The following is a 26,223-nucleotide window of genomic DNA, read 5'->3' on the forward strand; positions in this document are numbered from 1 at the left end:
ATATATAATATATATATATATATATATATATATATATATATATATATATATATATATATATATATATGCCAACTTATTTAATATATTCTACTTGTAGGTTGCGAAAGCTGCATTTCAAAAGAAAAATGATCCATTAGATGCTGCATTGTTTTATCTTGCTATAAAGAAGAAAGCAGTTCTTTGGGGGTTGTTTAGGTGAGTTTTTGAGCTGTTCCATCTATTTACTATGTTGCTGGTTTTTACCTTTTTCAACTTTTTAAAATATTGTCTATTTATTGTTTGAGGTTTTTGCAGGAATATAATTTTACTAGGGTTAAACTGGGGCAGATTTTTTTTAGAACATAAGTGTTGATGGTCATGCCTGTGTTTATTAATATAAGTTAGTACGTTGTGTAGGGTGTCTGTGATTGTATAATCTCATGCAGCTAGAGGGAGAGGTTCTGGCTGCTCATACTGTGCAAAATGAAGTATTTTTACACAATAAGAGAAACCCTATACACAATGTGTTAACGTATTATAAGTCACACATACTTTTGAATTTTTTTTACAAACATAATTTTGTTTGTACCTCCCCCCATTGTGAAATGGTTCACTGTTTTGTTACCAGGTCTCAGCATGACGATAAGATGACACAGTTTTTCAGCCACAACTTCAATGAAGATAGATGGCGCAAAGCAGCTTTAAAAAATGCCTTTTCTTTACTGGGAAAACAGCGCTTTGAGCAGGCTGCAGGCTTCTTTTTACTGGCTGGCTCTTTGAAAGATGCTATTGAGGTAAAAAAAAAAAAAAAAATATATATATATATATATATATATATATATATATATATATATATATATATATATATATATATATATGATATAACAGAAAAGTGCACATTTGATGTATATTTCTTATTCCATAGTCGTTCAAGCACATCATTTTATGTAACACATTTCAAAATTATATTGGGACCACCCAGACAGAATGCATGTACGTAAAATTATGTTTTGTCTTCATGTCTATCTTCTTTTTACCTTGAACCTTTAAATATCCAGGAAAAGTCATAGTCTAAACTATTAGGATAATGCACTGCATGTACTAACAAATGCCTTTGTTGGTTTACCTTGGGCAGTAAGCTAAAATATATAGTCAAAACATTAGGATATGCCATATTTTGATATGGCTGTCCAACATTGTGGCTCTTTTTGGTTGAGCAGGTAAACTACTGAAAGTAAAAATGATTGCTACTATTCTTGTTTGATCAAGAAGAACTGCACATACAGACTTTTGACTTGGTATTAGAAAGACCACCAAATTATAGTGCACATTTAATTTTAACTATTAAAAAAATATATATATATATATATATATATATAACCATAACCATAGGATACTCTCAAAGCTGTTCCTTTTTGAAGAATTTGACATTGCTTAAATATTACTACCATAGTGTATTTTTTGAAAAAGACAACTGTTAGTCATAGTTATTTAAATGGGAGGTAATTGCTTATAAATACAGTTATAATTGTAAATACGTTTTTGCTGGTGGTGAGCCATTTAGATATGAAAATACTGTGAATAAACTGTTTTGTTGTTATTTTAATTTAGTTTTTTTCCTTTGAAAGGTTTGTCTTGAGAAAATGGAAGACATACAGCTGGCCATGGTTGTTTCACGTCTGTACGAGTCGGATTATGAAGCATCCCCCTCCTACAAGGGTATCCTCAATGAAAGGGTACTAGGCTGTTTAAAAGATGGTTCTGGCTTCATCTGCAGCAAACTACACCCTGATCCTTTCCTGCGCAGTATGTCATTCTGGATAATGAAAGACTACACAAGGGCACTGGATACATTATTAGAGCAGATTCCAAAGGAAGATGATGAAAATCCAGGTAACTTATTTTTGTGAGCGTTTATTTGAAAACAGTTGACATGACCCTTCACCAAAATATGCTACTTACAAAATATAGTCCTAAAAAAAGGATTTTTTTATCTTTTAATATATATATAGATTATATATATATATATATATATATATATATATATATATATATATATATATATATATATGTATATATATATATGTATATTTATTTTATTTATTTATTTATTTTTTAAACCTAGTATCCCTCTATCTTTTCCAGATGTGATTGTGAAATCTTGCAACCCAGTTGTCTTCAGTTTCTACAATTATTTACGAACCCATCCTCTGCTGATCCGAAGACACTTTGCATCACCAGAAGGGTCATTGTCCACCGTAGGACTTACAGCTGAGAAAAGCAGTGCTGATGAAATCAATCTTATTGAGAGAAAACTATTCTTTACAACTGCAAATGCTCACTTTAAAGTGGGTTGCCCTGTACTGGCTCTTGAGGTCCTTTCTAAAATACCAAAAGTCTTTAAAAAGACAGGATCCCCCCTAAGCAAAGACACAAATGTTAGCGCATCACAGCCACTAGAAAATGGCGGAAGAGGTAGTGACTTGGATTGGTCACAGACTGGGGCAGCATCCTCTACTGTAGACTGGGGAAGCAGCGGTGAAGTTGCTACTGCTGTTGACTGGAGCCAACCTCTCGTTAAATTGGAAGACGATGGATTGCAGCTCGAGTGGGAAAATGACAAAGATGAGGAGGATGATGATGAGGATGATGTTGGTTTAACCATGAAGGATTCCAAATCAGATGAAAAGATTACAAAACAGAAAGACAAGTCAAGCCCATGGTCAGAAAAATCTCCAGGTCTAAAAAGGGGTGATTCTGCCTTTGAATCAGAGGTTGATGTCATTGCAGAACAGCTGAAATTCAGAGCATGTTTGAAAATACTGATGACTGAGCTAAGGACATTGGCTACAGGTTATGAGGTGGACGGAGGGAAGCTCAGGTTTCAGCTTTACAACTGGTTAGAAAAGGAGATCTGGGCACTGCATCAAATCTGTAACTATAAAGTAGAAGGGAAGGATTCCACAAATGAACTGGATAAATGGAAAGACATTGATTCAATGGAGCTGGAAGGTGCTGTGTACAAGTCTGACGCTGGGTCGTACGAACGTCACCAATTAGAGCGTCGGAGGTTGCAAGCAAAGCAAGAACATGCTGAAAGGCGCAAGGGCTGGCTGAGAAAGAATCAGGCACTTCTCCGAGTGTTTCTGAGCTACTGTAGCTTGCATGGTGCACAGGGAGGTGGTGTTGCATCAGTAAGAATGGAGCTCATCTTTTTGTTGCAAGAGTCACAGCAGGTAAGGCAAACACCTGTTGTGGAAGTGCGGCTAAATATGTCTACAAATATAGATATGATTTAGTTTTAAGTTATATTTTATTTTTGTTAATACTTTTTTCACAGGAAACCACAGTAAAGCAGCTTCAGTCTCCTCTTCCATTGCCAACAACACTGCCTTTACTTTCTGCAAGCATAGCTGCAACCAAGACAGTCATTGCCAACCCAGTTTTGCACCTGACTAACCATATCCATGACATTATGTATACTATAGTTCAGATGGACTGCCCACCTCATCCAAACATTCACGATGACAAGGTAATGAAACATATACAGCACTGGAATCAGGTCTTTGGTTTGATTTTGTTTTAGTGGCATAAATATATATATAAAGCTGATTTTGAGGAGCAACTTAGTTTGATATTCATATTTATTAGTGAATATCACATGAACTAAAGGACTAAATATGTTGATGTTGTGAATATGATTCAAAATCATCACTTAAGGTTTTTTTTTGTTCGATAATGTATACTTAGTAAATCTAATAATTTATAGAACAAAAATTGCAAACCAAATTTTATGCATATTTACTGAAACAGCATAACTTAACTGAGCAATACAGAACATACATTGAAGTAGAAATACAACATTTAAAGCAGATTTATATTTTAAAAGATTAAAGTAAAATTCACTTAAAATCCACTTACCAAGTTTTTAAAATAAATCCCTGAATATGAAGTTGTGTTTCTTACAAACTGTTACTCAACAGGTATTTTGTTTACATGTGATATGTTTACTTTTTCTTCAACGCATTGATTTTTTAAATATATTTTCCCATGCAGACTTACACATTACACACTCAGGCAGCCTCACTTTCTGCTTGCATCTATCAAGCGCTCTGTGATAGTCACAGCTACAGGTAATTGCAATCCCTTAATTACTGTCATTAAGTGTATTACATGTAATTGCCTTAATTTAATCAGTTCAAACAAAGCAATCAAATGCATGTATAGTTGTTATGCAGTTACACATTATTTTTGTCTGTGTGTTTTTGTGTTTGTGAAATGAAGCAGTCAGACAGAAACAAGTCAGTTCACAGGAATGATTTATCAAGGTTTATTATTAAGTGAAAGACGGAGATTACGAACAGAGAGCATCGAGGAACATGCAACACCAAGCTCTCTTCCTGCTGAGTGGCCAGGTGAGAAAACAAACCCTTTGCTTGCTTTATTGAACGGTGCACAATATTTCGTTTAATGTATTTGTCATAACTTCAGTGCAGTTGCTTAAAGTATATTTTCAGTTTTATTTGCAAATTAAGTGTATCTGAATTAATTGTTCAGTGTTTAAAGATGTGTTTTAGTTTTTAGTTTTTTTTTTTACAAATTGACTAAAATAGGCTGTTAATGGGACATCTTTTCCAAAGAGAATATTGAGTTAAATATTCAGTTTAAGTAAGGTACACAGGCCAGATGCAGCTGGATTGACATATTGCTGCACAAGACAAGCTGGTGTAGCACCACAAGAGGGCAGAGTGGCTGCCCATCAGTGGGCTTTTTAGATATTCTGTTCTGAAAGTAGTGCATACCAGCTTGTATTCACCCATAATGTATTGTGGATTTCAAGTCAGATTCTAAGAGTTCCTGCCTCAGGGATGGACATAAGGCTGCCATTTCAGGTTTTACCATGAGCTTAATTACCAAGTATAGGTAACTAGCACATTCAGGAGTCTCTAATTAAGCAGACGTTAAGACCTGAAATGTCTGAAATTACTATGCAATGGTAGTCTTATTCCGACACCAATTGAGCGAAATTATGTACTTAGACTTTATCATGAAGTATAGGTAAGAATGGACAAGACCACTAGTGAGAGTGGCAGGATTTCTTGGATAGTATGCATTCAATTCCATGTTGGTAAATGAGGTTGATTTTATTATGTATTTATATCTTCAGGTGTCACATCACTCATTAACCTTGTAAAGTCAGCTCAGGATGAGGATCAGCCCAAGCTGAATGTGTTGCTTTGTGAAGCAGTTGTGGCTGTCTACCTCAGTTTGTTGATCCACGGCCTTGCCACCCATTCTAGCAATGAACTTTTTCGATTAGCTGCCCATCCGCTGAATAATAGAATGTGGGCGGCAGTGTTTGGCGGAGGAGCAAAACTGATAGTCAAACCTAAAAGGTCACCAGAAATTGCACCAGGTGAGGGTTTAATATTGTTATGGTTAATATTCCTTAAATGTAACAAAGGAGGCTTGGTTAACTTGTTATCCCACAGTGATATAGTGGAGTCGTTTGTCTGCATATCTATCTGTCTGACCTTCTGTATGTCTCATTTACTGCGCACTTTTAAATATCTAGAGAACCGCTTATGCAATTGTGATGAAAGGACGGACATTCAGCAACTGATAGCAGAATCCTGGAAGTTATATGGCATGTGTAGTTGAATGAATGAAAAAACAATTTAAAAGAAAAAAATACTTTTGAAGTAAAATACATTTGTAAAATGTGGTAACTATTTGAATGCATCATGCTGAACATGGGTTTTACTTTGCAAAATGTACTAAATATAGGTAAAAGAGAACCATTACCTGTGGTAGGGCCAGAGCAAATTATACCCTCAATTACTGAGCCGCAGGCTGCATTACAAACCACTTTATCTACCTCTGCGAGTGCCATTGAGTCTTCCTCAGAAGAATCCTCTGAACAGATGTGTGAGTAAAAGAGGTGTTGGTTGCTGTGCAGTGGTGGGTTTGCCAACGATACGTACCACCCATATATATATATATATATATATATATAGATATATATATATATATATATATAATATATATATAAATCTATATATATATATATACATTATAAGCTATATATATATTATGTATATATATATATATATATATATATAATATATATATATATATATATATAAAATATATAGTTATCATAATCACTTTTTTATTTCAAAAAAAGGGGGAGATCTCTAGAAAAAGATCTACTTTCATTGATGACAGTAAACTAATGTCTTGTATAGAACATTTTAGATAGATAGCTAGATAGATAATGTGAAATGTGAATCATACATGAGCAGTACTGCTGTACATCTTTGTTTCTTTTTGTGGTGTGGTAACACATTTAGTATGAAGCATAGCTGTAATTTGTTTTTCGTAGTGATTTGGCGTGTTTTCTTTAATTTGCAATTGTATTTTTAATATGCTTATTTATCAAAATAAAATACAGTATGTGTAAACTATTTATAAATAAATAAGTGTTTAACAACTGTATTTTTTAACTCAACATTGTTACAAGGACCAGTTTATTGGTACTCCAATTTCAAATATCAATACAGTGATATAGCATTATTTAATACAGCTTTATAAAATACTTTAAAATATTATTGTAAAAAAACAATTTTATTAACAGTTTAAAGTTTTTGTTGTGTAATCCCCTTGTTTCTGTTCATACAGCGTAAGACGTACCATGTTTGTTTTTACTGCATTTTATTGTTCTGTTTCATATGCTTTTTCCGACTGTGATTATTAGCCACAGTGGTCTCTGATGTAATGACTCAGGACAGTATGGAAGGTTTGTAATCACACACCAGTGCAGTGTTCCTTTTTTTGTGAAGTGATGAGTTATTAGATGGTAGATTTTTACAGAAATCCTTTTGTATTCAAATGTCCTCAGAAACCAACTGAATTTGGTCGACTGAATACAATTTTATGAAAGTGTGTGTGTGTGGGGGGGGGGGGGGGGGGGGGGGGGGGCTTTATATATAATTTCACATACTGTTTTAATTAAAGGTTCTTAGAATGATTCAGTAAACACTTACTCTCTTGCGTTTTGTATCTGATCACTTTATATAATGTATTAAACATTATGTGACAGGTAAGTAAACATTTTAGGTCATAGACAAAATGTACTGTACATTTTAAAAGTGTGTGTGTATACATGTATTGTTATTTTGTTATTGTTATACATGTAAAGTTTTTTTATTTATTTTTTTTATTTTGCTGAATTTGTTTCTTTCCAGCTCCTCCTGCTCGCACAGAAGAAATTGATAAGCATCGTCGTAGATTCAATATGAGAATGCTAGTGCCTGGCAGGCCAGTTAAGGAAACTGTGGTTCCTCCACCTGTACCTGCAGAGAGGCCAACCTACAAAGAGAAGTTTGTCCCCCCAGAACTCAGCATGTGGGATTACTTTGTAGCAAAAGTAGGAACCACTTGTTTTACTTTACTGCTTTTAAATGTTAGGTATTTATCATTTAAACAAAGATGATTTTCTTAATACTATCTATGCATCTATCTGTTTAGCAGACCAAAGAAGCTAAATGACTATTAAACTAATATTTATAAAATGGCTTGAACATTGCCTACATTCTGATTGGCTGCTGACATTCCAGTTCCATATGGTTAAAAGATTACAACCAGTGGTTCAGACCTCAATCAGGAAAAGCAGTGTTCTATGTCCACAATGATCCATGTTATAAGCACAATAACACACTTGCAGGCAAGGCTGCATTTCTTGCCACTGCAAACCTAAGGCATGGGTTTTACAGTATCAGTACAGCCCGCACCTGCTTCTGTGTTACTGGTCACACCACAGATGATTTTAACATCATGTTTGCGATGAGTATTTTTTGTAACTTGTATGATTAACAGCTGCTGTTACATCACCACTCACACACATTCTGGTTTTCTTTGTAGCCATTTCTTCCTCTATCTGATAGTGGTGCTTTGTATGATTCCGATGAAAGTCTTCCAAGCGATGATGAGGATGATGACGATGCTTTCCTTTCCGACACTCAAATAACGGAGCACTCGGACCCTAATTCATACAGGTTATCTGTTGTACCAGTGCTGTTCTATGTAGTGAGATTGCTGATAAATGGATGAAACCTGATTTTGTTCTGTGCTCATTATATAAGAAGCTGTTAATTTAAAATTCTATTAATTCTAAAATACTTTCAGCTAGAATTCTCATGTTGTATGTGTTTTCCACAGTTGGGCACTGTTGCGATTAGTACTGGTCAAGCTGGCTCTACACAATGTGAAGAATTTCTTTCCTGTTGCAGGACTGGAATTTTCAGGTACTGTACCTTTCCACAATTGCCTTTTCCATGGGTATAGATCAAATGTTTTTCCCTTACAAATATTTTGCTAGTTGTTGGTCAAGTGGCATGAGTAATTTAGTTCTCTGGACCAAGTTTAATAAAAATGCATTTACTGTGAAGTTTTTTGTTATGTTGTATAAAGTTGATGTTCTGTTAATGTAGGAGATGGCCGATACCCATAGCACCCTAACTATTGCATTGAGTATTGAAAAGGTACCTCCTTTTATTTTAGAACTTCCTGTAACCTCACCTTTGGGCAATGCTGTTATAAAAACTTTGGAAAACTGGGAGCAGATTCTTCTTGAAAAAATGAACAAGTTTGACGGCCCACCACCAAATTACATAAACACCTATCCAAGTGATGTCAATGCTGCAGGGGGACCAGCGATACTAAGACACAAAGCCATGCTTGAGCCAGACAACACCCCTTTCAAGTAAGTTGTGATAAAGATGATAGTGTTTTTAAATGTGTTCTTTTAAGGCATGTTTTTCCTATACAAATCTCTAAATAAATATTGTGTATTTTAATGATTTCTTAATATTATTTCATGATGTTTAAACTTTCACTTTCTGGATCTGTAGCTCTGAAACGTTCCCTCACACTTTCTGATATTGTAATGAATACATATATTACAATAGTTAGGCTTCTTATAATTCAGTGGAAAGCTAAAAGTTGCAACAGTGCATACATGATTGTCTCGTTAAACATATAATGCAATTGTTTTCCTAGGGCTAAGCATTATTTAGCTTTTCCTGTTAAACGGTTGTGGCATTTCCTTGTGAAACAAGACGGTCTTCAAGACACACTTATTCGCTACATTTTCACCAAAAAGAGGAAGCAGAGTGAGGTAAATGTGACATCAAAGAAAAAAAAATCATTCTTTTATTTTTTTATTTTTCTTGTTTTCATTTCCTTAACCTCTTATAATAAGACCTTACTGTAATTTTATTTGGCTCTTTCTAGAAGTGATCAGGCAACTGTGTTCAAATTTAAATATTCTGTATTCCTTCAAATTTAAGATGGCCTCGAATTTAATGCAGCGCAAATTACCTTTTTTTTCTTCCTTTTTGTGAACTGTGGTATTGCTTGGCATGACAGGAAACACGAGGGTCTGATCAGCATTTCAGACCTGTGCAAGCTGGTACTGTTTGTTAGAAGCCTAATAACAAAACGCTGAAATTGTAATTCTGATTCCTCATGAAGCTAATGACGCTTCTTTGGCTGCCAGTATGTCGTGAATGATTCGAGATTGGGCAGTAATGTATTTGTTCGTCTTTTCTCGGCAGGCAGTAACGTTCCTGTTTGTGTACTCGGGCCGTCACATCTTTTGTTGCAGATTTTATTAATAAACACATATCACTACTCGAATTTAAGATACAGGCCTTTTTTTTTTTTTTTTTAAGAAGAAAAAATTGTTTAAAAAGTGCATCTTAAATTCAAAGGAATACGGCAGTCCAAACTATTTCCGAAAAGGTTTTATTGATCATATTTTGTAAAGTTACTATTCTAGTGTGTTTATACAGTGAATTAATTTTCGCCTTTTAATTAAGGAAAAAAAAAAACTGATTTATCTTTTCATGAACAGATGGTATCAGAGTTGACTTGTAGGATGAGTTTGTAAAAAACAATAAATAAAAAAAAAACCTGCAAGCACCAGTGTGTTTGTGCTATGCATATATGTGCACATGCATACACACATGTACTTTGTGAGATAAAGGTAAGTGATGTAGATTCACAACATCATATGGCAATATATTGCATGTATTCCATGGCTGTGACCAAATTCTACAAAGCCACATGTAATGATTCAGAAAACTGTGAAATATCCACCGCTAAGAATTCACCGCTGTTAAGTGTATATTATAACATATTGCCCATATGTGTGCCTTTTATGCAGCGTGGAACCTTTTTCATTTTCATGTTTTGTTTTTGTGCATGTGTTGTGTGTTGTGACTTGTGTGCTGTATTGTGTAGTCATTAGAAGACCATGTGGACCAACTCAAACAAAACTGCATAGCAGAAGATCACAAAACCTGCAAGGTAGTAACCCTTTGCCCAGACCCCCACCTTTAGCAGCTGCCTGATATTCAATAGCTTTTGCTGGCTTGATCATTAGTATACAATAACAGTGCAAATTCATCACTTCTGCTAACCGATTGGGAAGCTTTCTTTAATAAAAAAAACATATACTACACTGATATGTAGCTTGCTATTGGCAAATCGGTTGGGTAACACTGAGGCTATATTAAAAGCATGCTGCTTCTTTTCACTTGCAAACTTCACTACACTGTGCATAATTGTTTGTATTTGGATACAGTGATTGGCATGCATTTTTAAATCCTACAGCACCTTATTTAATTAAAAAGACACTGACTAGCTATTGTGCATGTTATGTATGTATTATTTTATTAATACATATTTTTCACTGTATTGTTATGGTAGTTGTGTAAATGTGTATAAATCACTCAATAGCAGTGTTGTAATGCAATGTCTTTTAGGTGGAGGCAGATCTTGGTTATCCAGGTGGAAAAGCTAAAATCATTCACAAGGAATCAGATATTATAATGGCCTTTGCAGTCAATAAGGTATGTATATATTTTATATTGGATTACATTATTTATCAGTGTTCTGAAAGCTTTGGTCTAACAATAATAAAATGCCTTGCTTTTTCTTTACAGGCCAGTCATAATGAAATTGTGCTAGCTTCTACACATGATGTGCAGGAAATTGATGTCTCTGCACTTTTAGCTGCACAACCATACACCTGGATTGGAGAAGAGTTTGACAAAGAGTCCAGAAGGTACCTGTGGACCTGTTTCAATTATCTAAATAACTCTGTATTAAGCTCTGTTCTATAGTTACCTTGTTACCTAGTTACCCACTTAATATGTTAAAATCAAAAGTGGCAAGATGTCTGCAAAGTGTTTTTCGTAATTTTGTAGATATAAAACAATGCTAAGTACAGTACTAACTTATGTTTTATACAGCTCCGATGATCTTGATCATCGCTCCTCCCATACAAACATTGCCCAGGCAAGTGCACCTCCATTTGCACCCAGTCAGATCCCTGCGTCTGCATCAATGCCCTGGTTAGGCAGCGGGCAAACAAGCACAGGCGCTAATGTGGTATGTAAATACTTCTTGTCTTTTATTTTTGTGTACCATATGCAGAGATCTGCATTTGTTTACAGAAGTGTTTTCAAAGCCCCTGCTTTTGAAATTTGATTTTAAGTTTTATTTCTGTATTATACATTGTATATTCGTTAATAAAACATACTTTTAGTACTGTATGTATTCTTAAATTACAGATCATGAAAAGAAACTTGAATAATGTGAAAAGAATGACTTCACATCCTGTTTACCAGTACTGTAAGTATGCAGTATCAATAAGTGCATAAGGCTTTTAATTAATTTATTCTCCTGTTTTATAGATTTTAAAATGGCTACCAATTGGGTCCTGTTTTAATATTAGAAGAACTGTTTTTGTCCTTTCCACTTTTTAAATTAGATTTAACTGGAGCCCAGGATGGAAGTGTACGGATGTTTGAGTGGGGTCGTCCACAGCAACTTATATGTTTTCGCCAAGCTGGCAATGCTAGGGTTACACGATTGTACTTCAATTCCCAAGGCAACAAGGTAATTTCTTAACATTCATTGTGAACTTCACTTCATTTAATACCTTTTGAAATGAAAAAAATACAGTAACAAAACTATTGAATAAATCTATAAGTCAAAATTAATGTACTGTACATGTCATTAGTCCTGTTAAATTGTATGCCTTTGGTAGTTTCCTGTTTGCAATATGCTGTGTAAAGGAAGCTGGAACATCCAGTCGTTATACTACCTGATTCTTCTTGGGAAAATTAGTTAATGTGGAAACAAATAGGCATCAGGGAAATTTAGTTTCATTCCATTTGTGTATAAACTGATGTAATCTACATTTGACACTCATGTCTGTTATTGTTAAGAGTGGAGGAAATTAAGAATTTCCTGTGCTGAAAGTTGCCTTTGTGTACCTTTCCTTTTCATCTTAATAGAGTGCAATTTTATTTCATTTGTTTAATTAACTAGAGGTATTATTTTCTTTATTTACTTTTTAAACTTGATTAAAATTGCGGCCAAAGTATTCAATTACAATTAAACCCCATTTTAGTAGCAGAACATATTCTGTTCAGGTTTTCAGCTTAATTAAGCTTAGGTATCCCTTTTTAATTGTTTTGGTTTAAAAACAACATTAATTGGTTCATTTTTCTGTAGTGTGGGGTTGCGGACGGAGAAGGGTTTTTGAGCCTTTGGCAAGTTAACCAAACTGCATCAAATCCAAAACCTTATTTAGTAAGTAGTCTGAAGAAGACATGCACTTACATTTATTTTTTTTGATAATTTTAAATCTGGTATTATTGTTGTTACATACAACAAACAACCTTTATTGGCAAATTAATTACATTAGCTTGTTTTGTAAATAGGTCATGTCTGACTGTTAGTTACAAACACATGTTGGTAATTTCATGCACACTTTTAATTTTTTTTTTTTACATCAACTAAAGTGTTTGAGCATAAGTAATTAAAAGCTTTAGCGCCAATGTTTAACAGCCTCCCTGATCTTAATTTCAGTTGTGTTTATTCCAATATAGAGCTGGCAGTGTCACAGTAAAGCCACAAGTGACTTTGCCTTCCTCACCTCCTCAAGCCTCATAGCCACAACCGGACAATCCAATGATAACAGGTATTTATTTCTGTTAAAGTTGATGCGTCAACTTTAAATCAATTATATACATTACAGGTAGAAGGTTTTGCTATATGTTCATTGACAAGATAAGGCAGCAAACAATTAAAAGTACTATTTTTGGAGTAAATAAATTCATATTTGAATTGTATTAACTGCTCCATAGATATGACTGTCAACCAATAACATTGTTGGTTTTAGGTCTGGTAATGCTTATTTGATTTTTTCCTTTACAGAAATGTGTGTTTATGGGATACTCTGGTTTCACCAAATAATAGTCTGGTACATGGTAAGTACATTGTGTAAAATACAAATATATATTTCCCCTGTATAGATCATTAAGCAACACCTCCTGTTTTTAGTTAATTTTATTTAGTTGAACGAAAGTTCTTCTCTAAAGGAACAATTACTCAATTGTTTAATGGAGCATTTATTTATTTATTTATTTATTTATTTTTACATTCAGGCTCTAAGTGCAGCCCTTTGTCTGCCTGTATCCAGCAAATCTACTCTACTTTAATATAACTAAAGATACAAGGTCTATGTGCCTGTATATTTTGCAGATAATGCAAATATACTGCAAGTGGTGTTCAGCATTTTTGCTAATGTTTTAACAATTCGGCCCAAATCTTATTAACAGGGGCATGCATTTTGTTTATATAAATAGATGAAACCTTGCCATCAGAAGGTACTGTTGGTAAATGGTGTGTGCAAAGTGATTCTCACTGAATGTGTGTTTGTTTCTTTAGCTTTCCCCTGTCATGACAATGGGGCCACAGTTCTTCAGTATGCACCCAGGCAACAGCTCATCATCTCTGGAGGCAGGAAAGGCTTCATCTGCATTTTTGACATCAGACAGAGACAGCTGCTTCATACCTTTCAAGCACATGATTCTGCTGTTAAAGCTCTCGCAATGGACTCCACTGAGGACTACTTTATTACTGGCTCTGCAGAAGGAAATATGAAGGTAAGGCAGCAAAACATTAATTAATTTATTAAATTATTGTAAAATAGTATTATGTTTTAAATTACATTTACATATCATTGTCATATGGTGGTGCCTTTTTTTGTGTGTTTATATATATATATATACACACACACACACATAAAAATAAAACCTATATGAACATAATTTAGACATTGCAAAAGTCTTCTGAAATCCATAATACTAGTAATACTAGTACAGTAGCATTTGTCCTTTTTTTCATTTAGAATATTGGAAAACTATCAAGCATTATGTAATTCAGTATGTTAACGTAACATTATTCGGTTAGCTTTCATTTGACTTTATGAAGCAAAAATGTGTTCATTCTGTAGGGTGATGCAAAACATTTGACCATAGTTGCATTTGGCAGTCTGGAATTTAATTTAGAAAACAGTCATTACAAAATAACAGGGGGGGGGTCAATTAGGAGCATTACAAATAAACCGTCACCAGGTAGTGGTGTACATATATTTTCAGTCCACTAAAATAATACTAGTAAAAGCAGTTTGGGCAAGATCACGCACATACTTATTTTGTCTATATTTTGTTGACAGGTGTGGAAATTAACAGGCCATGGGTTGATTTATTCATTTACACATGAACATGCCAAGCAGTCCATATTCAGAAACATTGGTGCTGGGGTTGTGAAAATTGAAACTGGGCCAGGAAATCGCATCTTTACATGTGGAGCAGATGGAACTCTGAAAATGAGGGTTTTGCCTGACCGCTACAATGCACCGGAACTCTGAAAATGAGGGTTTTGCCTGACCGCTACAACGTACCTGCTAGTATAGTTGACATCCTGTAAGTGAGTAAATCATAAATTAGCATACAGACCTTACACGTTCTTAGGCTGTTGATTGTTATAAATGTTAAGCTCACAGCAAGTATTCGCAGAGCTTACAAAAGATAACTAAAAAGGCATTTATACTTGAAAAAAAGAAACATTTGTTCCAGAATCCCTTGTGAACTATATTCATGGGAGAGTTATGCATGTACTGTATTTGTAAAAGCAGTGAACTACAGGTAGGTGGTAGTGCTGTAAAAGTACTTGAAGCACAAGTCTAAAAGTGTGTATCTGTTGTATTTTGTGCTCACAGCTGAAACTCTTGGCTTCTGCTGCAAACACCGTGGTTCTAGATTTATGGTCAGTCAGTGATTTCCGGTGTGAATAGCTTTAATGGAGCTGCATTTTGTTTCTGCTGCTTGCATCATAGATTAAATGACACCAGGCCCTTTATGCCTGTTGGTAGCAATGAAGGTTTTGGTGAAAGGGGATTTATGCTGTTTTTCAGCATGCCGTCCTGAAAACTGTTTTGAAAATGCATATTCAAGTTTTGTGGGATTGCAAAACTCCAAACTGGGATATGATGTGATGTACTGTAGCCTATGTGCAATTTCTGTTTTGCTGGTTTGATAGTACTTTGGATAGTTTAAATTAGTAAAAGCACAGGAATGTTAAAGTACTCTGAAACCACAACATTTCATTCCTGTTTTGCGCATATAACTTTTTTTTTTTCCTTTTTGCAGACTGCCGCATTTTCTAAGTTTTTTAATGATTGCCTTTACATTAGGAATGTAAGGTGTATTACATAGCAGACAACGACACAGTACAACAATGTTGTTTTGTTTTTGTTTTTTTATGATTTATTCATACAATTTTAACATTGCACTCAAATTTGGGACGCTGCAAATAGGTCAAGAATTGAAACATACAAAACAGTAAAGAAAACAAGTGTTAATTTACAAATGAATGTCTGGCTTTATCTGGCCAAGTAATAAATAGTTTATTGAAATAGTTTTAATATATATATCAGTTATTACCACAAAACGCTTGTACAAACATTAAAGCTTTTCTCTTATTATTTGCCTGTAACATAGCAGCTGAAAGTCGTATTTTGGTTAAGTGTATGGTATTTATTAAAACACATTTGTGTTTCTAATACAATATTGGGAACCATGTCTAAGTATTTAAATGTTGTTAACCAGCAGTCTTTTCCTGTGTTCCGTCTTAATGTCTGTGTTGTGTATTTATCGTCAGCATTAATGCTCTGTTCATGAAAAAGATTCAAACTGCAGAGTGTGAAGCCTGTGTCTAAAAGAATGGGTGGTTGTGCAATTGTCAAGGTTTTACATTTATAAGTTAAATAAATTATTTTAATTTCATGAAAATACATTTTTCCTGTAATTTTTTTAAAATTGTAATATTTTTTTTTTTTTTTGCTGGCAGACGATTGGAAATATTGCTTTTGAGCTAGTTAAGGCAGAACGAATCTAGGGTTGGACGGAATTTTTTGATCTGTGTTTTTTTTGTTTTGTTTTTTTAACGGAACCAGGAGACAGAGCATAATTCTCTTTATTCAGACACTCTCCAACAACGTCATGCACCCCTATACAACATTGATAATGGGCTTGTTACAGGACTACATACATCAGATGATCTGTTAGATTAAGAACAGACATTCTGTACAATATGTAGAAATGGTATTTGTTACAAAATTGTTATACGATACACACTCATCTTACAGTATCTCTGATGCAGATGTATAGCATGCAGCAACATACACATTCATTTGTACTATTTTAATGTACAGCTTATGTAAAAAAAAAAAATAATAATAATAATAAATAAGCAACATTTGAATTTAGAAAAGCTGGTCATACAATCTGTGTAATAGGATAACTGGTTTAGTCCATGTAGCAAGCCAGGTCCTTTGAGTACAACGGGTAAAAACAATTACTTCACTAATAAATGTTGGACAGTTAAATTAATCTGAGATTTTTGCATATAAAATCTTCTGTTAACAATTGTTTAAAAAAAAAAAAAAAAAAAAAAAATGCCACTGTTGTACTTTTAAATTAACATGTAATCAAATAGTCAACTGGATTGTAAAATTGACATTCAAAAACACTACTTGAAATACATAAAACAGACAATTGTGTATTATTCATCGGAGAGAAAATGTACATTATATTTGGTTATAAAGCCATTGTCCCATGTATACAAATGACGATCCTTTGGATTATATGACAACATTGCCAGCACACCATTTGATGATCTTAAATCAAAACTAGAATTCAGAGGCTTCTTTTTCAATAAATCAAAAGCAAAAGTTACTTTTATATCCTTTGTATCGGTAACATAAAGGACTCCACATGCAATGAAAGCATTGCCAGCCTTTGATCTGGGATAGGTGGTGTTCATATGCTGGGTAACAGAAAATGTTTTTTCATCCAGTTGAGCTACCATAATATTGTCATCAATGCTTGAAGCATAGATGATCCACAGTCCATTTTCATCCACTGCCACATTAAAATATGTCTTGGAATTCTGGAAGAGATAGCTGAGATTGCGGTGTAGGGCATTCTCAATAGTAATTTTTTTTATTGTTGCGTTTTCAAAATCATATCTGTAAAAATAAACATGGATGATCATTAAAGAACCTTCGGAAAAACATCAGAACTGTGTAACGTGTCAAAGTGACAAACGAAAGATGCCAAATAAAAAGCAATTCTCGCATTTTTTTGAGATTTAGGTTAAATCCTCCCATCTACATTCCTAAATTAAGCCATATATTTAAAAAAACACACATATTACAATGCTGAGCACTTACTTTGCAATCTTGTATGTGCCGGCAACATGAAAATATAGAGATCCATTGTGAACAACGTGACCACAGCCCTGGAAGACAGCTCTTCTAAGGTCGATAACTTTGACACTGCCATTGTGGAAAGATGCTAAGTTGTCATATTCTTTTAACGTCCGACCTAAAAGCAGACATAAAATGTTTACTATTAGGTAACAAAAAGAGTTGTCACAACGATAATTAAAAAATGTTTTTGTTCATATCTCTAGCAGAAATATTCATGATTGCCACTGTCAGCTAGCTAATAGGTTAGTCATAGAATTATCTATTTAAATTGGCTGCTAGATTAAAAAAAAAAAAAAAGTACAGATAAATCTTACAATTCAACATCAAATGTGAAATGTGTTTAAATTACAATTCCTGTGGGGTTTACATAAGGTATGAAAATGTCAGAAACATACCTGAAAAATGCTCAGCAACCCAGATATGTTCATCATTCCTTGATGTATCCTGCATCCAAGTCCCAAACGTAGTTTCCATTTTTGTTACATTTGAAGTGCAGTTTACAGATTTAATGATGCATTCTGTTAATAAAAAAATAAAGCCATACTTATACTGTAGTTCAACATCAACTGGAATATTGTCAAAGTAAAAACAATAAAAAAACACATTTATACCAGGTTTCTTTAACAGGTGTCCTTCGGCTTTCATTAAATTTTTTCCAGCCAAGGTATCATCATTTGGTACAGCATCCGTCACTGTTCAAAACAAATGGAAATTGTAACTACTACACTCACAAAATGAAATCGAGTAGTAGATTTTAATTTTCTTCACCACTTAGGCATAACCTTGCAGTCTCCACACATTCTTAACTTGTGAGTTAAGTCTGTTTTAAATTAACAGTTTTCACAAATATCAAAACCTATTCTTTTAACACGGGTAAAAGTACAGTATAGTGAATGTTTGTTATAGCTTCTTGGATTTTTTTGTTGGGTAGTTTGAAGATATGTTTAGATCGAGCGTGAAAAAAGACGTTTCTTCTGCTCCTTTATGTAACCTTTCAGTACCACCCTGCACTTCAATAAACAATATCCAAAAGAAACCACAGTCCATCCACAAAGCATGTCAAACTACTTCTGCATTCTGTCTATATGGGATTCCAAGCAGATCATCCTAGCGCCCTTCAGAGCCCCTACATCTGGTTTCCAGTTATGTTTCCCATACATACCAATGGTGTTTTGCCGAGCCCTTGCTTTGTGACCTTTGTTTCGTGGGGCTCCGGGAGGTCCAGGGGGCCCAGGTGGGCCAGGAGGACCTGCTGGACCTTCTGGTCCTTGAGGCGCTTCAATCCAAATGCAGATAAGAGAATTAGCAGAAATGCAACGCAGCATACTGCAAGTAGTCACATTTACACTGACTGCTCAGGGTGTTCACAAAAATGATTTATCGCTATGGAAGACCTCAGCAGACATTAATATTGTAGGCACTTTTTTTTTTTCTTTCTTACTGGTGCTATTTGTAGCTAAAGGTGTTTAAGCTGCATAGTTTGAAGCACAAGAGAAAATGTACTACTGCATTTTTCTTTTCTTTTTAAAGACTCTTTTAAAATAAAATCTGTGCAGTGTAGTCACATAGGTAATGCGTTGTACAAGACAGATTTGTCTAATTTGCTTCCCCACCTCATTTCTGCATTATCATTCTTTGAGTCTTTTTAAAATAAATGTTTTACTGTAATAAAAAAAAATGCTATAGAACAAACATAACAGGATATTTAAACAGGTAAGGAACACCATAGCAAAAGATGTAGTCTGTTACAAAAACAAGTGCTAAGTGAAATGCTGTTCTAAACCCCTCTGATTTCAGCATCTTACCTTCCATTATGACCTCATTGAAGGACTCCCCATTTTCACCCTTTGGTCCTGGTTCCCCTTTTATGCCTGGCAATCCAGGCATACCAGGAAAACCTTTTTCACCCATATCCCCCTTTTCTCCTGGCTCCCCTTTTTCACCTGGAGGACCTGAAATATGAAGCACATTTGAAATTGGACGGCACTTGCTCTTCAAGGTGTAAGACGAGATGTCCCTTTTGATACAGGAGACCACACATCCAGACAGACTGCTCCATGAACCACCATGGAGTAGTGTGGCTATTCCACAAATGACCAGCCTAGTGAGTTGTTTACAGCCATCCTTATTCATAAATAAAAGCAGCACTTAGTGAACATTGACGGAGTATTTTGTTTATATAAAGAGAACCATTTATAAAAATAAAATAAAAATGAAAATATAAATTTAATTCTGGGAACTACTTCTAACAAACTCTACACCTGCCTAGTAACACAGCGTAATTTGGAACAGTGCAATACATCCAGGCATTGTGCTGTCAGATTTAAATGAATGCAAGATAGATTCCAAAATCACTACAGATAATATTGTACCGATAGGGTATTACACAGGTAAGAAACACAGATGTAATTCACAGCCTGTAAAATTAAATAAATCTTAATTTAAATTCTGTTCTAAAGCTGTCAGACTGCACTGAACTCAACACCCCTTCCCCCTCCTTCGGGCTTACTGTTCCCAGTCACGTCTTCTGTCCGACTGTGTCTTACCGGTCATTATGGTCTCATTGCAGCACTCTCCTTTTTCACCCTTTGGTCCTGGCGCCCCTGTCTCGCCTGTAAAACCTATTTCACAATCTCCCTTCTCTCCTGGTGGTCCTGTCTCACCAGGGGGACCTGAAATATTCAGCACATTTCAAATTATATTAGAAAACGGAATTGGTAAATTATCGAATTTTCAAATGGCAAGAATGGACATTGTGGTTTCATTCAGGATATTTGGTGGACAGTATATTTTAGAAGAGCAGCACAGAGATATCTGGTCTGTGTGGTCTACTGTGATTAAAGGCTTTTGTGAACATACAGTGAATTGTGCCAAAATATTATTAAGCTTGGTCTTGAAACTAGATTTATTGTAAGGATCACACATCCAGAGCCTCTATCTGGACAGATACAAACTAGTAGAACACCACATAGAGGATGTATTTAAGCCACAATGTATTCCCTTATTCATTGTTCTGTTGTGTTTCTGTTTGAATACAGCTATGATAAATCACAGAGCAATGATGGTGGGCACTAGTCCTAAATAGCATTCAAATATTCATTGATGGTTTTCTTTCTAAGTCAGCATATGTATTAAACCTACACCCAAGAATAAAATGATGTTTGACTAAACACACTTGGATAATTCCCCACTGCTTTCCCAGCAGTAGCAAGAAATTAGCACCCACATAGAGAAAAAACAAATAACCCACCCACCTAGCTTTACTCATAAAGTGAGTCATCGAAACACATCATGAACATGAATCCTACATTTGTATGCGTAAATCAATAAGGCTGTGAGCAAAACACCAAGCGAATGTAAGTTTGTGTTTAAGGAACATTGCCCCATTTGATTCACACCTGTTAGTCCCACATGACTAAACTGTATTTCCCATCAAAACTTATGTATTAACTAACGTATTTGTAGTGGCTTTTTTAATGAAAGCCTGTAGCAGTTGCATTCTGATTCTACATAGTGGTTTTATTTCACATATTGACTGTAGCAATATATTCTAGATTCTAGTCAGTGAGCTCACTGTCTTAGAAACCTCATCTAGATGCAGGAATTATCTTTCGTTGTTTTATATTATTTTATTACTAAACATCAGCAAAGGCATTTTAATTTGCAGGAGGCAATTCAGAGAAGAGTTGTCAACATAGTTTTCAATTGCCCTTTGTCTGGGGGAAAAAAAAAAAAAAAAAAAAAAAAACCCTAAAAAACAAAACAGTTTCTTTCAAACTTACGATGATAAAGAACATTTTTTTTTCTCACCCACCATCCCGGCAGTAGCTTTTCAGCTATGGTCTGTCTACAGCAGGTGAAAGTTGAAGGAGCGGTACTTGGATCTGTTGCTGCTCAGATCATTAACATTGCCTCCCTCTGAATTGCATACCTTTCTTCCCTCGTTTCCCCTGGGCTCCCTGCAGGCCTGGCAGTCCTATTGATCCATTGTATCCAGGCATGCCATCAAGGCCAGGTGGTCCTTTAGAACAGCACAAATACAAAAGCACTCGAGATTGTATTTGGATTTGAATCATTTTTAAAAGGGGGTGTTGAATTTACAAATATCTCATGCACTGATTCTGTACAAAGTTCTTTGTGCATGATAAACCAAAAGGAGAAATACATTGATAGCAGTTGTACATTTTAAACGTAGAGTACCATTAATTATTATTTCCGGTACAGTATAAGAGTCACACATGTCAAGATATGCCATTTTATTTATTTGTTTATTTTTTAAAAACATAAGTATTCCTTACCAGGTAGCCCAGGAGGTCCTATTAAGAAAATACAAAATAAATAACAGACTGGTTTTAGTATTTTGTTAATTTGTGTTTGTTTAAAAAGTGTTTAAAAATGTACAAGAAAGGTAGAGTTATCGCTTTACTATTAATTTATTATCATTCCAGAACATCACCGCTCTCTAGTTAGATGGTGACAGTTTGCAAGCTCAGTGTGCCTTTTTATCATGATTCCAAGCAGGTCTGATAATGTTACACTATTACTGAATACTGTTATTAATTATTATGTCCTCATTAGGCTTGTGAGAGCACACTAAAACAAAGCACAGCGTCTTCATTGCACATGCTTCATCTATACTTCCTACATAAACATCTGGTCCCTGCTACTCGGTTTCTGGCAAGATACAAGGGATAAAATGGTTCTGCATTCTTTAAAGAAATAGAAGCATGAATCAAAAACAAAGTGAATTACAAGTAGGTAACTGTAATAGTGTTTAATGAAAGGTTGTGCCACAGAAATCAACTTAAACCAAATAAAATTCGATTTTCACTGGGGTGGGGACAAAGGCAACATTTTGTTTTTTTACTTTATTATAAAGCAATAAACATTTGTGTTAGATTTATAAAGAATAATTAAGATATAGTATATTAATGTATAGTTTATATAACACTATGGGTATACTGTTATCATAAATCACCATCATCTTCTGTCTCATATAGTTCCCTTGTAACTCATTAACAAAAACATTCTTTATTGTTTATAACTTAAATCTGTCACCTATAGCTTTATGTTAGTGTTCACTGGATACCATACCTGTTAAGCAAATTCCTTTTGTGCTATTACACAAATCCACCATCACTCGGACCTACAATGACATTAAAATGAATGTATGTCCTATTACATAACAAGTAGATCATTAAAAACATTAATAATGGAGCAATATATACATCATACGCATTACACATGTTTTACCATTTCCGCATGTATTTGCATACATTTTCTTGTGAGCATCCACTTAAGATGAATTACTGAAACATGGTATGCCAGAAATCTGCAAACCATTAAGAAAATAAAAGAATAATCTGAATTTTAAACCAGCAATTGGCAAATCTAGTTAATTTAAGAAGATGTTTTCTTCACATCTTAGCCAATAAAAAAAACATCAGATTAGTGCTGGTTAGTTTGAGCTGTAAACTTCTTCCAGTAGTTTCCACACAGCCAGGCATCCGCTTAACAGCCTGTAACTTTAGTACACCTCATGTTTATTTAATTACAGCAGAATAAGTGCATCAATAAGCTGCCTAAAATGTAATCATGTTTTTCTGCAAATACCAAAATCAATTACATTATTTATTTATTTTTTAACAGAAAAAGAAACATGGAATCATTTTAACCTGGGGCATAAATAAGACAATAATGCCTTGAAAACAAAACAGCTCCTATTTGCAATGCAATCCACTAATCTCCAGCTAATTACTCCACTCTGGGACTAATGGAACATTGTCTACCGCATTAAGGTTTGAGTTCTAAAAAGGGGGCACATCAAAACTGCATGCAGCAAAATAGTCGTATCTGAGGCTTAGCCCAAATCTGTTCTGCTGACAGTACAGGATAGTGTATACTGAACACACAACTGGTCAGAAGGACAGGCATACACAGACAGTAAAGTAAATGACATTCTCCAGCTTCTTATTGAAACATTGAAAAGAGGTTTACCGGCACCATGGAGTAGGTCATCATCATGAGCATCTCCTCGTTTTCCGCTCGGATGTGGGTCTCGCGCAGCTCCTGGCTCCTCTTGTTCCGGGAGGACTGGAGTGGTTCGGGTTCCTCTGCTGTATCCCGGGTTACCTCGGAGAGGAACGCCACCACAGAACTTTTAGAAAAGTCATCCAGCCGAGCCGCCAACTCTCTCTGCTGAGAGGACAGAGTGTCGTGCTGCAAGATGAGAAACACCAGCCCAGCACAGTTCAGCACTGTGATAACAGAGACCCCTAGCAGGAACATGCTTAGCTTCCAAGAGCTGCTCCCATTACTCACTTTCATTTTATTTATTTTTTTGAGCCTTTAGTCATTTATTTCAATGCAGGCTTTAAAGCTGGTTAAAGAATCTGTCCAAACTTTTGAAGAAAAACGAAAGTATTACACAAGCAACCAAGGGTCGTTTCACAATATCAGTGTTGTGTAATCCCAGTGTTTGGGGAAGGAATCTAGCCTGACCAGGCGTCTGATTTATATGCAGTAGTGCCCATTTTTGCACTGTGACTATTGCCGTGGGCAGTTTTTGACATAATTTGCATTCATAGAGAGGTTAATGATGTGGAAGAGTTTTACCGGGCGTGTGTCCCAAGGCAAGCCTCCTGCAGTTTTTCAACTGTGACTAACCTTTACAAATCCTCCCTTTATTATTGATAGAAAGAATAGTGTTAAACAACACATTGTAACAGTCTATACTCTATATATTCAGATCTTTTAAGAAATTCTCTCAAATCCAGTTTCATTTAATTTGATCATGCTACAAATCTGTAAGAACTTGAATTTAAAATCCAAGTCTACAAAGTAAAATGTAAAGAAACTACAGTAAACAGAAATTATGATTTTATTATACCTTTTATAATGTTTTGTACATACCGTGTACAGTACCATATCCTAGTCATTTCCAAAAGCAAAAGCCATAAAAACAATAATACATCTAAGAGTAAACCCTTTGAAAATATGCCAGGTTTTATGATTTTATTATGAATTCTACATAACAAGTAAAGAAGTAGGCTGCTTGTTCTGTGTCTGCTTAGGATGCAGGTACATGAAGTTAACTTCAAGAACATTTAGAAGGAAACTATACTAAATAATTTCCTACATTACCACATAAACATAAATAATTTTCATTTTATACATGTATGGCTTGCAAACGTGACACTGAATGCAATTTATATAAATCTCCCAGGACTTCCCATGCATATGCATATTCTGTAAACTCCCTTCAAGTGCCAATACTGTAGAATCATTAACAAATTTAAATATCTGCTAAATGTATACTGTTTGTCCTTTCACCTCTAAAATTGCAACAAAAAAGAGAGAGATTGGCAACAATGGACATAAGGGTTTTACAGTTCTGTATATTGAATTACAAATTATTAAACCTTTCCAGAATTTCACAAGTTACAGAACTAGTCACGATGCAGCCCATCAGACATAAAGGTAACTATCTGTCCCAAATGCAGCACTGTTTACGTTGCCTTGATTTTCAGACATAGCGGTTCCATGTTTCAGCCCATTGTCTAGACAGATGCAGTTAGCCAAATAGGAGGATAGGAATTCAAATGAAAAGAATACTTTCTAAAACTCTTTCTTTGTTGCAACATCTGTGCCTAGTCTCTTGGGAAAATTGAAAAGGTGGAGGACGAGAGAAGCACTGTATTGTTTACAGGTAATATAGTATATTGGTCCCCTATAAACTCAATTAGGAGGAGAAAAAAAAACAAGATAGTGTTTCTTGTGAAAAGCCTCCAAACTCTAAATAGCATGGTGATGAGTTGGCAACTTTATATGCTGTTAAAATACAAAAACTTTTAACATTACTTTTACTGGTGAAGCAACACAATAAAATACAAATTTGACATGTATTAACTAGCGCAAATATATTTATGGGGTCTAGTGTATTTGTAATATAAACTGGATTAACAAAATATTTAAAAACACATACCAAAAAAAGTATATACAATACAAATAAATAACAATCTGCATTTAAGGTTACATTCGTATTTGTTTTAATCAAGATTGAAAGCTGTGGAATCTTGCTTGTGGTCAGAATGAAATTGATTAATTTGCCAGAAGACTTTTTAAATGGCATAATCACATGTGACAGAAATAAACCCTTATATCTGACCTCCAGGCTGTTGAAACAATCATTTTTATAAAATACCTACTTCTGCTTGTTTGATTAGCTTACTCTCAACAAACACAGTTTGACATTCTCTTGCGTATAGGGCTTCTACACATTGGAACCTGACAAAGAGCGCCCAGGAGAGAACTTTACAGTCTTTCACATCACTATATTGTAAGAAGGACCTGATAATTGTGTTTATATATAAATATACCATCACTACAAATACAGTACACACATGCACAGCACATGTACTGCATGTATGTACACAACAGATGACAGACAGGTTGAGTGCATATACAATATTATATAAAAGTAATAAAAAATTAAATAAGCCCTGTCATTTGTTATACATAGTTATGCATAACGATGCAGACCATTAATT

The 26,223-nt window shown here is 34.7% G+C and overlaps 2 protein-coding genes across 5 annotated transcripts in view; one reads left to right on the forward strand and one right to left on the reverse strand.

Annotated features, from left to right (window-relative positions):
- The window catches only part of LOC121299073 (dmX-like protein 2), a 35,084-nt gene extending 18,891 nt beyond the window's left edge, over positions 1 to 16,193 (forward strand). Inside the window, exons 21-44 of one of the 4 annotated variants that reach the window (XM_041226581.1) lie at positions 98 to 195; positions 608 to 773; positions 1,608 to 1,872; positions 2,125 to 3,215; positions 3,320 to 3,511; positions 4,036 to 4,112; positions 4,264 to 4,394; positions 5,147 to 5,395; positions 7,227 to 7,408; positions 7,903 to 8,036; positions 8,200 to 8,285; positions 8,542 to 8,743; positions 9,040 to 9,157; positions 10,285 to 10,350; positions 10,809 to 10,895; positions 10,989 to 11,110; positions 11,298 to 11,436; positions 11,619 to 11,679; positions 11,819 to 11,946; positions 12,568 to 12,645; positions 12,945 to 13,036; positions 13,273 to 13,325; positions 13,786 to 14,003; positions 14,576 to 16,193. In XM_041226581.1, the coding sequence (XP_041082515.1) occupies positions 98 to 195; positions 608 to 773; positions 1,608 to 1,872; positions 2,125 to 3,215; positions 3,320 to 3,511; positions 4,036 to 4,112; positions 4,264 to 4,394; positions 5,147 to 5,395; positions 7,227 to 7,408; positions 7,903 to 8,036; positions 8,200 to 8,285; positions 8,542 to 8,743; positions 9,040 to 9,157; positions 10,285 to 10,350; positions 10,809 to 10,895; positions 10,989 to 11,110; positions 11,298 to 11,436; positions 11,619 to 11,679; positions 11,819 to 11,946; positions 12,568 to 12,645; positions 12,945 to 13,036; positions 13,273 to 13,325; positions 13,786 to 14,003; positions 14,576 to 14,770 (4,230 nt within the window). In that variant the 3' untranslated portion in view covers positions 14,771 to 16,193. The remainder of the gene's footprint in view (positions 1 to 97; positions 196 to 607; positions 774 to 1,607; positions 1,873 to 2,124; positions 3,216 to 3,319; positions 3,512 to 4,035; positions 4,113 to 4,263; positions 4,395 to 5,146; positions 5,396 to 7,226; positions 7,409 to 7,902; positions 8,037 to 8,199; positions 8,286 to 8,541; positions 8,744 to 9,039; positions 9,158 to 10,284; positions 10,351 to 10,808; positions 10,896 to 10,988; positions 11,111 to 11,297; positions 11,437 to 11,618; positions 11,680 to 11,818; positions 11,947 to 12,567; positions 12,646 to 12,944; positions 13,037 to 13,272; positions 13,326 to 13,785; positions 14,004 to 14,575) is intronic. The other 3 variants (XM_041226582.1, XM_041226583.1, XM_041226584.1) reach the window with 3 other exon arrangements.
- A 168-nt stretch (positions 16,194 to 16,361) lies between these two features.
- LOC121299074 (gliomedin-like) lies at positions 16,362 to 24,152 on the reverse strand. Its single transcript, XM_041226585.1, has 11 exons — positions 23,672 to 24,152; positions 22,769 to 22,820; positions 21,973 to 21,990; positions 21,606 to 21,695; positions 20,221 to 20,346; positions 19,480 to 19,626; positions 18,837 to 18,950; positions 18,286 to 18,366; positions 18,070 to 18,192; positions 17,636 to 17,789; positions 16,362 to 17,431 (listed from the first exon to the last, which is right to left on the reverse strand). The coding sequence occupies exons 1-11, from the start codon at positions 23,999 to 24,001 to the stop codon at positions 16,966 to 16,968; spliced, it is 1,701 nt and encodes a 566-aa protein (XP_041082519.1). The 5' UTR covers positions 24,002 to 24,152; the 3' UTR covers positions 16,362 to 16,965.
- Between the last annotated feature and the right edge of the window lie 2,071 nt (positions 24,153 to 26,223).

The sequence above is a fragment of the Polyodon spathula genome, chromosome 24 (assembly GCF_017654505.1).
Source record: "Polyodon spathula isolate WHYD16114869_AA chromosome 24, ASM1765450v1, whole genome shotgun sequence".
Classification (NCBI taxonomy): domain Eukaryota; kingdom Metazoa; phylum Chordata; class Actinopteri; order Acipenseriformes; family Polyodontidae; genus Polyodon; species Polyodon spathula.

What these genes read in the sequence shown, in the direction of transcription:
- LOC121299074 (XM_041226585.1), bottom strand. Translation starts at nt 24,001, where the DNA reads ATGAAAGTGAGTAATGGGAGCAGCTCTTGGAAGCTAAGCATGTTCCTG. An exon ending in TGACCTACTCCATGGTGCCG is followed by an intron (nt 22,821 to 23,671) that starts GTAAACCTCTTT and finishes ATGTCATTGTAG; the next exon opens with GTCCGAGTGATGGTGGATTT. An exon ending in GGCTCGGCAAAACACCATTG is followed by an intron (nt 18,367 to 18,836) that starts GTATGTATGGGA and finishes TGTTTTGAACAG; the next exon opens with TGACGGATGCTGTACCAAAT.